The sequence below is a fragment of the Neodiprion fabricii genome, chromosome 2 (genome assembly GCF_021155785.1).
Source record: "Neodiprion fabricii isolate iyNeoFabr1 chromosome 2, iyNeoFabr1.1, whole genome shotgun sequence".
NCBI lineage: Eukaryota > Metazoa > Arthropoda > Insecta > Hymenoptera > Diprionidae > Neodiprion > Neodiprion fabricii.
In genome coordinates, this window is record NC_060240.1 from 37,275,528 (window position 1) to 37,288,727 (window position 13,200).

Sequence of the window (13,200 nt, forward strand, 5' to 3'; positions counted from 1 at the left end):
ATTACGAACTCCGAACCAAACAAACTAATTTCTACGAAAATACAACGCAGTTCAAGATTATCCTGAAGTCAAAATCAATTCATTGATAAAAAAAATATTACTGACACACCATTGTCAGGAATATGTTAAGCAATTGGTTGTTATTGTCAATGCACGAACACGAATACAATGTTTCGAATATCGGATGTGCTTTGTTCTGCATTTTCAAAAACTCTCGAAACAAAAGTCTGTAAATGCGTATGAAATGAAGTAGTACGAGTTTGACCGGCACGTTTCTAGCGCCTGGGAGTATTAAATAATCTAACGATGCTACAATCGGTAATTAAGGGGGTGCTGTGGTCGATTTCGACGTTGAAGTAGATATCTCCAAATATCGAAGTCCACATGTTCGAAACGCGAAAAACAGCTTAACAGCCGCATTTTAAATGCAATTCTGAATAAAAACACTCCAATACATTTTCATTTGATACAAAAATAAAGAATTCTATGAATTCTACGAATTTACTATTACGATTTTGTAGAATTTGTTTTTTTTTTCTGCGTAAAATGAAAATGTATTGGAGTGTTTTTGTTCAAAATTGTGTGTAGAATGGGGCTGTTAAGCCCTTTTTCTCGTTTGAGACACGTGTACTTCGGTATTTTGAGATATATGTATATACGTAAAGCGTCTAAATCGTCTAGGGCACCCCCTTAACATATAGGCAAGTATACAGATTCACTAGGCAATTGACGATAGTGTTTTTATTTCAAAATGAAACCGCAGGTTTCCGTTTTGATAACCCGTTGAATGCATCATTCGTTGAAGTGAGCGTGATGATGAGGTTCTTATCAGTTGTCATAATAATAAACCTAGAAAGGATCGAAAGTTCGAACCGCAACCCTACATGCTTGTGGTTTAATCAAGCGACAAATTTGCGGCGAAACGTTGCGTCATCGATGGTAATGAGCTGAAAACGAAGTGACGTCCATAGAGTAATACAGGAGAAAAGTTTTAGTGGCTAGCGTAGTATTATTAACGACAATGCTGAAAAGATTTTCATCTGGCCAAGTACCTGCCCTGCACTTTCACTTTCTTAATTCGCGGGCTGCGCGGTGAGGCAGCGCGCATAACTTAAACCGTTATACGTCACTTTTGTCGTCGGGATCGCCGTAGCGGTAATGCGAAGGACCGAGAGGGGGGATGGAGAACGATCTACGTATTTCGACGAGTTAGTACGACGGCGAAGCCGCAGGTTTATGCGTCGCTAAGAGTCGCTAGTTCTTCGTCTATATGACAGTAATTCCTATCGCCGAATACTTGGAGTCGATACCACTCGTAGTTGGCGGATGATCAGTTATCGCGTACAAGTCGACCCAGTCATTGCGTAGGCATTCGTTTAAGCTAGGCCCACCGAGAGCTTCGCCAAAGAACCGCGAAACGCAGAGTGACTAGCCGGCTGGGGGGGGGGGGGGGCGAAGGATAAAAAGAACAGGAAGCAGAACGAAGCCAACAATAAGACAGCGGTGCGAGTGTCGCGTCGGAGGGTGTTGAAACAGAGTATAAATGTTGTTTGGGGAGTGCGGACGAGTGCCGGCGTCGTGCAGTTGCGACTTAGGGGATCTGCAGGGGGGGACACGAGGGTGAGACGGCGTAGTCGAACTCAATGATTGCGTCGTGCCTGTCGAATAGCGAGGAATTCAAACAGGTATACATGCAGATGCGCGATGTCACAGCGTGTTTAGGTAGTTAAAAGTTGGAACGTGAATCGGTGGGAGAGGTGCCTTTGTTGTGCGAGCGTTGATACGAGGGAGAAGAAACAGCGGTCGCAAAGGCGTCAGGGATGCCAAGGCTACACACCCCGCCGGGGCGGTTAAAGCGATACTTGCTGACGGATACCTAGGTAGGAAAATCAGACCCTTGAAACCCGAGGACACCGAGCCTGCCGCCCGATTGTCAGGGCGAACAAGATGAGCTCGGTGGTTTACACCCTGTACGGGTTTGCGATATTTTTCATGGTGTTTTGGTGCGCGATGTGGGTCGTTCACGTTCTGGCCTTGGTCGCCGGCCGCTGGAAGTTGCACAGGAAAATCGTGCAGGTACCGATCTACGAGGCGCCTCTGCCAGGAGTATCGATACTCAAGCCGCTGATGGGGGTCGACCCGAACCTCTTCGGGAACCTGGAGACCTTCTTCACCATGAACTACCCCGTTTACGAGCTGCTCTTCTGCGTCGAGGACGACTCGGACCCGGTATTGATGCTCGTTCACAAGCTCATGGAGAAGTATCCCCATGTGGATGCGAGGCTGTTTGTTGGGGGCTGCGCGGTCGGCGTCAACCCCAAGATAAACAACATGCACCTGGCTTACGAGTCTGCCAAGCACGAGCTGATCATGATCAGCGACAGCGGGATAAAAATGAAGGAGGACACCCTCCTCGACATGACAAACTACATGAGTGACAGGGTCGCCCTTGTTCATCAGATGCCCTTCACCGCCGACAGGGAGGGATTCGCCGCTGCGTACGAGAAGATATTCTTCGGCACTGTTCAGTCCAGGATATACCTCGCTGCGGATCTATTACGAATCAATTGCCACACCGGCATGTCCGCGCTCCTGAGAAAGGCACCGCTGGACGAGGTCGGCGGGCTCAAAGCGTTCGGCATATACTTGGCCGAGGATTTCTTCTACGCCAAATCACTGACGGACAGAGGCTGGAGAATCACCGTTTCGTCCCAACCCGCCATGCAGAACAGCGGACACTGCGAGCTCAGGTCTTTTCAAGCCAGGCTACAGCGGTGGGCCAAGTTGAGGGTGGCCATGATACCGCTGGTTATTGTGTTCGAACCGCTTAGCGAGTGCCTGCTACTAGGCGCCTGTGCTTCGTGGGCAGCCAGTTTGTTGTTCGAATGGGACTCTCTTGTGTTCTATTTGGTTCATATACTTTTGTGGTTTATGCTCGACTGGACGTTACTTCGTGTCGTGCAAAACGGACCTCTTCCTTTCGACAAACTCGAATTTGTGTGCGGCTGGCTACTCAGCGAAATCACCAGGCCATACTTATTTGCTCAGGCTGTACTCGACCCTCTGATACAGTGGAGGTCCAGGGTGTATAAACTGAAGTGGGGCGGCATAGCTGAGGAAGTTAAGGCGAAAGTAAAATATTAGTACTGGTTAAGGCGAGACGATGTAGAGGAGTATTTTACATTTATGTATGAATTGAATTGAATGGGTAGCTTTTATCACATATTGCCAATATTGCATATAATGTACATTATTTCCATGCTCATGTGGTATATGCTCAATACGGTGCAATAATCTAAAACTGTATTTACCTATAATAGGTATATTAGTATGTAATAAGTACATCGGTATTGTAGTTTTAATTAAGTCTGTACGTTTGACAGTACTTGTCTCATGTTTGCGCTATCGTTTTATCACTATGGTTGTCTAGACTGAAGGTTTTCTCGAATGTGGTTAGTGACTTAATTTGTTTTATGCAACAACTGCGGTTTGCGGTCGTCGGCATATTCCTAAACTTGAAAAGATATACGATCGCACTAACATCAGGAAGTACTGCTTTACGACAAAATCACGCTACAAAATCCCATTTAACTACTGGTTGTGTTGTAATATTCGTACGAGTAATTGATTTAATGCACAAATTTATTGTTATACCGGTTGCTCGCCGAGACTACTAACCCTTTACATTTTAGAGGGAATAATTAAGACGACTAGTTTATCTCGATACAATTTTTTTATCACGCCGCGCCGTATTATCGTAGTCATCGTCTAATTGTCTTTTCGTGTTATAACTTATAATCTTATTATGACTACACAGAATATTCTGTGAAGAAGCCATTTCGAATCAGTCTTACAGTAATGTATGAATAGTAATTGGGAAAGTTTCTTTCCTTGACTAAATTATTGCACCCAGTTTAAAATTTTGAATTTGGATGGAATGGTGAAACTCATCGTCATCAAAGTAAGGCAACAAATTTGCGATCGTAAAATCCTTAACAACGAATTCAAATGAGATACACTAGTTGTTGAAAAAAGAAGACCTTTTAAACTGTGCTACATTACTCCCATGAATGGGTGTTAAGTGATAGAGAATCCATTAGTACCTTGATAACTACTATGGAAACAGGAGAATAGAAGGAAGCCACGAAAATTGATTGATTTGTGTAACACTAGAACAAGTCGTCTATTTGAAATAATTCTTGATAATCATGGTTAATTCGATGGTAACGGAAAATTTTATTCTCCTGTAATATTATAAGCTTACAATCATGTCTTGGCTTCATAACGCTCAATCCATAATACGTAACACGTTTCTTACCAGTTTTCACTGACTTCCGTTTCTTACTCGTATCTTTTTTTCGTCTTTTACTTTTCAAGCGAAGTCTCTGTCCTTTCTCACATGCTCAATCTTATATTTATAATCGTTATGTTGTGATAAGATATTTGTGTATTTTTTCGCGATGATTGAGGTTCAATAATGTTTTTTTTTTTTTGGTATTCATTTGTACAATTGTTGATGGTGTCGATCATGTTTTTTGTTGTTACTTTTATTTTTATTTTTGTTGCCTTTTTTTTTTTAGTCTGTTTTTTTTAATCATATTTTATATCATATACTGTACTTGCCTAAGGAAGGCAGTGTGGTGAGTAAGAGCAATTTGTCTTATACTCTATCTAGGCATTATGAGCTTACATGATGATGAAATTTTTTTTTCCCCTTCAGTTTAAAATGTTGGATAATCTTCACTCAAGCAGATTTCCTGCATACACTCCTAAGTTCAGATTAATTATTTTCAATCGCATTATATGCAAATGCCAAACAATATGAAGAAAAATTTATCCAAGGAAGCGCATAAAAAAAGATAAGCACGGACCGATCAGGGAAATAAAAATGTGTAATTTGCAGTAGAAAATAGAGCGTTATCAATAGTTTCACATAATTCAATTCCTACCTCCATCCATACTATACATGTACGCACGCGCACACACACACACACACACACAAACACAGAGAAAGACAATGCGAATGCGGTCACACACGCCCAATATTGTATAGATACTTTACAACGCTTATCAAATTAAATTACAATCGTCAACTATACGCATGTAATACGTAATTTACATTTTATCAGTAACAAATCATTATACAGGAGATTGCTCTGTGTAACAGTGAATAGTCATCACTTACAATTAATATATATAGTAACACGTTTCATTATACATATTGTGTTTCATTATTATTAGTAATTTTGTTTTAATTCATAAACGGCTTCATACATTAATTATTATGAAATTAATCGGAAAAATGCATGTAAAGAAGTCTTGCCCTTTAGACGCGGTATAATTTTCTACGACAAACAATTCACACTTTTCAAACTTATCGTCAATGTATTTATACTATTATCGTATGCACTTGTTTAAATAGGCTTTATTACAACAGGCACCGTGTATTCGGGTATTGCAATCGTTAAAAAATTGTTGAAATACCTTGAAATATGTGCCGCAACATATACACATAGACTTGAAATGTAACAATAAGAAAAAAATTTATCCTACGTATTCAAAATGAGCCAACTAACTGATACTTATCGTTCGGTATATTACGACGCAGGGAGGTATTATTGCGTGTATACTCGTAGAGAAATATAAAAAAGCTAACACGAAAAAAAAAAAGAAAAAGAAAACCAACAACTAATCAAGTTTCTATGCCGACTAAATTGAATCAATTTTTACGTTACATCTATAATATTTAATGCCTTTTATAAGCTTGCAGATATAATATTATGTTATATTATTATATATACCGCGACTTGCTCGAGATCGATCAGTTTCTTATTATACGTATAAGATCATCAATAATAAGGGACTAAAAACATGTACCTATATATGTATACATATATAACTTTCAAACTGTTATAAGAAGTATATATTTTCTCTCATCTCACTGTACATAATCATGTATACTGTATCTTTTCGTCTAGCAAACTCAAATAATTTAATTAAGAAAAAAAAAAAGCTGAACAAATAAAGAAATATCACCTAGTTTCATAGGTGATTCGAATAATTCAGTAATAATTATAGTTTTATTTATACATGTATCTTACACTCACACCCATATATATATATATATATATATATATATATTTAAAAAAATCAAACGAAATTAAAGAATATAAATATTACATTATCTCAAGTCTATTGTATACATTATCAAAGAATGTATATTATTTCCTACGGATTCATTTTACGATTAGGATGATATCAGGTACGCATAATACAACATTATTATTATCACACGTCGTGCACGTATGGAAATTATTAAACTATACAATATTCTAAAATAATTATGATAAATATTGCCCGATTATTATTGCTCTGTTTTTTTTTTCCTAATTTAATACTTTAATTCCTTTTTCTTCATTGTAATTATATTCTTTCGTCTCGACAACTTGCTCTCATTAACATTAACTTTAATTTAATTTTACACGCTGTGAAGTGATTCGCTGCGACGTGCAGTAAAAGTATTACACATTTTTTTTCTAAATTGTTTTAAACGCCGTGGCCAATCTACGGCACCTGTGATCCGCTTAATTGCATTATACGTAAATGTTGTATTGTAGTGTAAGGATTTCTTTACCATTTTGATTTGCTCATGCTTGCGAATTTAAACTAAATTCAGGGCGTTTACACGAATGTTTTTACTGACAAGAGACACGTATACGTGTCGAATTATCAGTATGAAAATAAATTGAGAAATTACTTCATATTTTCTTCGCGAGATAGTGATCAAGGAAGTTCCGTAGCGAGTCTACGATGTTCTTGAAATAAAATAATTCTCATATCTAGGGGAAACCCAGATCTCTACTATTTCACTGGAAAAAATTTCACCGAAGCAGTTCGTGAAACTGACTAAGCATCCGGATCTAAGTACAAAATTATAAAAATGCAACGTTCGAGCAAAGTTTTCTCCAAAAAAGTTTAAAAAACAGTCCTCGGATTGTGGGAATATACGAAGAGCTGCACTTCCCGACGACTACAACCAACTTTCGATAAACGAAAGTTTCTAAATCTAATATTCAAAGGCCGATCCTGTAATGAGGTAATATTATTGTTACTATTATTATTATAATAATATCCTAATAAACGATGTGAGATGCTCCGCGCGTATATACCTATAATACAATATAACATAACGTAATAATAAAATTTATGATAGAATCTCTAATAACGTCAATAATATCGTATATTTAGATATAATAAAAGAGTTGTTTTTCTATTATTATACGTATACCTACTATTCGAGCAAAAACTTCCGTCACAACTTCTTTACTCGTATCATATATATATGTATTGCAAATGTTTACATTCTTCTTCTATTATCCCCCATTGTTCGAAGACAAGCTTTTCCGACAAGTGATGCGTACGCAAAAGTATTATGAACTTTTTCATCCCAAAAAGACGTGAAGATTCAAGCGTGAATATCTAAACATATAACTTCTCTCATATAACCTGTGATGCGTCGAAAGCCACGTAGATATAAAGTAACCACGCAGAAAATGACTAATTGATGACTCCCATGTAACGTTATATGCACTATACATACTTCATTTCTCGAGCAACAAGTTCGATTTCCTGATCACAATACAAGCAGAGTTACAACGTTTCAAAGTTCATTAAATTAATTTATTGTCGGCATTATTTTTTCTTCTAGAGCGTATTTAAACGTACCGTCTGTTTGCCGAACGCATTTAATTCTTATTTTCTTATCACTGATAAACGGTTGGCTCTGATTTTTGCTCACAAATAGACTGCCATTTGGCACGATGCTAGTGTCCGCATCTGCGCGCGAGAATTTCATTAGTCTGTACACACTCATTGCGATATAAATCATCGAAGTGTTGCGCGAATATTAATTGATTGATCCATAATTATCATCAACTTGTCAATCACTTGTTGTTAGGGATTATAAGCATGATATGTGTGTAGGTTCCAAATTTCACATAGCCAAATAGTCATAATTGAAATTGTTAAACGATGCCAGTATGTCGATACGTCTGTGTCATTCTGACAAGTATACCAAAATGGCAGAAATATATCATAGAAGACGGAAGTCGAATTGATCCGGATTTTTTGAACGAAAAGTAATATCCAATGAAAAAAAAGAACAGTGTGAAAAACAAAATGATCAACGAATAGAAGGATAACTTTTTAGTCTCAGAAACCGAATTAGAGGAAGTAAATAATGAGCGGAAGGCAGGTCGAAAGAATTTACCACTGAGAGTTCGGTCTGCGGATTGCACGAACGTAATCGCAAAACTTAAACGTGTATTTTTTCCGGGATTCTGAGCGGAGAACCGGTTCGAACAGTATGCAAATCGTATACCCAGAATATTGAATAATAACATAGAACATGAAAATATAATATGTCGATCGGAATTTCGTCGTGTTTCCCTCACTTCAAACTTACAGGTATATACAAAGTGCGTTACCGCTTGTTTTCAACTTTTTCAACAAAGTTTCAACTTGCACCTACGATTTATCGCTCGTCGAGACGTGTAATGATTTAAACCGCAAAATAAGCGCCGTAAACGTCTCGTTATATTCCGAATGAAACGAAGTGTTTTGCACGGCGATACGCGATAGGTATGACTGAATGAAAACATGGCTATCCGTGATGCATGCGTCGAGTGCTTTTCAAAAATAGTCTCACATTAGCGCGCTCTCTTGGATTACGATGTAAAATCAGCTATTCGATACGTATAATATAAAATAAAATGTAACCGCGATGAGCTGGAGAGTGAAATTATTCGATGAAAGGGTCATCGAACGATTATACGTGCCCGTGATGTCTATAATTTACTGGCGATAACGCCTGCGTTGAAATCCCGACACGCCTCAAATGACGCTTGGAATTTTATCAGACCTTTGACATTTTGGAAGTGACGAACTTTATCGTTTTTATACGTAAAATGACTGCGTTACGCCTACTCGTGAAAATTAGTAACCGCTGACAAGTCATCGTCATTATCATCATCATCATCATTAGCAGCAGCAGCGTAAGCCGTTATCGGGATTCAGCGAAATTCGATATTTCGCTTAAATTTGAACGCCCTGATGTGTGATGTCGAATTTATCTAGTCGAAACGCTTTCCGTTGTCCCGCTGAAACTTATCTCGATGCAAAAATAAAGCAAAGAAAAAATCGCGCGATATCGTCGGCTTGGATCTTCGAGTTGAACGAGCTTGTAGATTAGATAGCGGAAAGCTTTTATCTCCGACGATTGAAAAAGCCGCTCATATATACTGTGACTAAAATAAAAAGATTATAATTATACTTTTATTGCATTTCAATAACAAAAGCGTGTATCAATCGTTTTTCGTTGCTTTGATAATTTGTTGAAAACCAAGAGAGCTTACGAACCATTTCTTATCTATTTGTCCAAAATGAGAAACGCGTAATTTTACACGACTTTCTATGTAATCATGTCGATACACGCTCTTTTAACGTCAGTCACACTATATATTAGAAAACAAGCGCAGCGTTTCGGTATTTAGAAAAAAAAAAAAGATTTCGTTTCGCAATGCGACGTTTCGCATCTTTGGCCGAGATAGGAAAATGGAAAAGCGGATTAGTTCGCATACAAACGTCGATCATCAATTATCGTATTAATAATTGATCACCCTTCCTTTCACTAATATTGCCTCTTGTTAATTCCAGCGCAAGCCAGACACTCGAAACCGGGCCGATCTACGTTACTAATTGTAAAATTGTAAAACTAGTCGATGATGAGGAGACCGCTATAATCACTCATCGCTGTCTGTAAGCCTAAAGTAAGATAAAGCACGTCGCCCGACGTTTAGGCGCGATCATTACTTTGGGTTTCCATTGAAATTATGCCGACGCAGAATTCCCGCGTTCGCGCCTCGCCCTCTAAAACTTACGCATGTATTACACAGATACACGGCTTTTGCCGAGCTTAAATTGATGATGATAACGAAAATTCAGTCGCTTTTTATACAACCTCCGTATGCCACAACGTTGCTATAAATTAACACGTAATGCGTCCGACGACTTCAAAAACAAACGTCAATTCCGACGAGTTAACAGTTTTACTGCACATACATACATACGTATTTCTGGATATGATCGAGGTTTCCAGAAGTAGATAATTACATTTTATCTAGGTACGAGTCTGTTGTTGTACAGTTTCTGCATTCGGCACGAGTGATTACCCTCTTTTTTACATTCCCAATGAAATTCAAAGAGGAATTTTGCACGTAGAGTATAATAATTATATCCATACAACCCGCTAACGACATAATTTGCACAAGGTGACGCTTAAGTTTTACATTATGTATATATATATACACACACAGCTTTAGCACGGCTCTATGGCGCATAACAATACGCTATTATTCACGTTGAACGATTTCCTAAGGACCAATTTAATTTTCTCTTTCGTTTGCAAAAATTTACACGGAACGAAAATGTTCACTGATTCTTGTAAAAATAATCAGTTTGCCCAATTAGTTGCATATTGTGTTTCGATATTTAATTTCTACAAAAGCTCTTTTCTCACTGAACTTTGCTATATGCCTGGATATAAAATCTTCTCTCTTTCCTTTCTGCAATTTTCGTTCGCAGACTGCAAATACCAATAAATCGAGTTCTCGGAGAAGCTTCTCCGTTTGATAACGCGGTCAAACTCATTGTTCCACATTATACGCAGGACGCGCTTAAGGCAGCTGTCTGACATGTGTGGTTCGATTCGAAAGTAATTAAACCTAGCCACTTTCAATCATGCGGTAAATTGATCAATGCCCAAGAGTTTCGGCGTCGCGGAGTCAAACGCGATAATGAGACCTGTTATGGTGTAGAATATACATTACAGCAAGGTTTGCAGCTTAATTCCTCAAGTGACGAAGGTCAATGTATCGGAAATTACACGTAACGCACACGTGATAACGCACAATGTATACTTATCAAAACTTGCGTTATAACCACACGCACACACATGTGCAGCATCGTGTATAAATTCACCCTGCAGTCCGCGATACGATAGAATCAAATAACAAACAGTCATCGCGGCTGTGAAAATACGTTTACAAAATAGAGCATGGAATTGGGTGCGGCTTTTAAATAATTAAATTTTGTTATTTCCGCTAATTTCCGTAGGTACGAATCCCTAATGACAAGTGTTAACGCCGGTTACACACCGAGTAAACATTGTACGTATTGAGGCCGGTGTTACACGCACATTACGGTATTACACATGGTCATATACCGAGTTGTATAGAGGCCAGAGTGTGTTTAGTCGGTTCATAGGAATGGTATGTAGGTGCAGAGTGTGGATAAGGATGGAGCGGAGAACGAAACGTGCCGTTTGATAACGATTAGGAAAGGGGTGTAACGATAAGAGGCGTGTGTTGTTTAATTATCGCGTTTTTATGACAATTACAATTATTTCACGAAATGCGATGAAAATCTCGGACGCTAGACTTGATAATTTTTTTCCTTTCTTTTTTTTTCTCATCTTATCTCAATTATACACAGATCGTTTTTCTAATCGGATAAAATTTCCGACCAATATTTCTCGGATAATTCGCGCACGCGGTTTGCATAAAAAGTATTGTATGTACACCTACGTAACAATTACTTAAGACGACTGTACACGTCATCTGTACGCTTACACAGTCGAACCATTTGAAAATTGTACCAAACTTGTGTCACGTCACGAAATTTACGCTACGTTCGATTACTCTCGTAGCACGAAACACTTTTTAAAGCTGGCAGTTGAAAAAAGAAATTGGACAAATCGGGAAAGCTATATATTCACGTAAAGTTAGTTTTTCCACATGCAAGATCTTAACAGAATTGTATGCTAATTGTAAAATTTTTGTTTCTTCTCCGTAACTAATGAGAGAAAAAAATAATTTTATCGTAGATAAGGTTTGCTTTTTATTTCAACATGGTGCTAATTGCCGATTATATTATCTACCGAAAACTTCAAGACTTGTTTATCAACGTAAAAAAGAAAAAAACAAACTCTACACGTGAAAAACGAAGGTTTTGGTTATTGTTCGATGTACAGATTAAAAAATTGTTCGTTTAAATAAAAAAAAACCTCTGCAATTTAATGAAATCTAGATAACTGGCGCAGCTGACACAAGTAAAGCGATTAATTGTGCAGCAGTGCGAACACGAGCTAGTTTACCTAGCTGCAACTAGAATTATTTCGACCATCGGATTACAACTTTCCAAGGATAAAAACACCGCAGTTGCCTATTTACACGTAATACGTATAGAAAGCTCTGATTATGCCCTGAGCTCTGCGTGGGTATCAGTAAGTACAGATAAGCGCAATGTATACATCTCAGGTTTAAGGTAACACCATCGCGTGTTTCCACGGCAACAATTTTGATTGGTCAATTTTCTCAGCGTTACATAAATTATACATACAATATTAATACACAATAATTGCAGAGTTCGACTGAAAGTGGCTGCGGTCTGCACACTTTGTCAACAATATTATAGTCACGGTGATATGCATATGTAAACGCGAATGACATGTATCATATCGTGTAATAATAATTATAGTAAAAATAATAACAGCAATGTTACTGTACCAATCGCAATACCCGTACTATCATACCTGTAATATATGTTAGAATACGGTATATTGGAAATCGGAGAGAAATCCGAACGAACTTTCATTCACCGTTATTCCTCGGAATAATTGAACCAATATTAAACTTCACTCACATTATCTGTGGTAATATGAGTTTTAATTTTTGTTCATTCGTGTGGATCAAATTTGTATGGTCAAATTTTTTCCCGCCTACGGACCGTCATGCTGTTCCCCGACATTCACAATCTGCAACAGGATATTAATACCTAATGATTCGCTAAAAATAACTTGCTGTACCATCTAGTTTTATGTAGCTGCAATGTATAGATAGGGCGAAATAAAAAAAAAGAAACAAATTTTCGAACAATTTATAGAATTTTGCAAATCCAATAAATCAGGAAGCTCGTTTGATTCGAAATTGTTGCGGTTTTACTTGGACTGCGCTTATTATATTTCACTTGTTAAACTTACGTAATTATACACTTGGAAAAGCTTCATCACTGCGGTTAACGTTCTCCCTTTAATTGAAGAATTCTTCTTGTCTCGTACGTAGAAGCAGAATATTTCTGATTCAG

General features: G+C 37.9%; 1 protein-coding gene across 1 annotated transcript; it reads left to right on the top strand.

Annotated features, from left to right (window-relative positions):
• The first annotated feature begins 1,207 nt into the window (after positions 1 to 1,207).
• LOC124175433 (ceramide glucosyltransferase) lies at positions 1,208 to 5,734 on the top strand. Its single transcript, XM_046555679.1, has one exon. It carries the CDS (start codon positions 1,948 to 1,950, stop codon positions 3,142 to 3,144), a length of 1,197 nt encoding a protein of 398 aa, XP_046411635.1. The 5' UTR covers positions 1,208 to 1,947; the 3' UTR covers positions 3,145 to 5,734.
• The last annotated feature ends 7,466 nt before the right edge of the window (positions 5,735 to 13,200 follow it).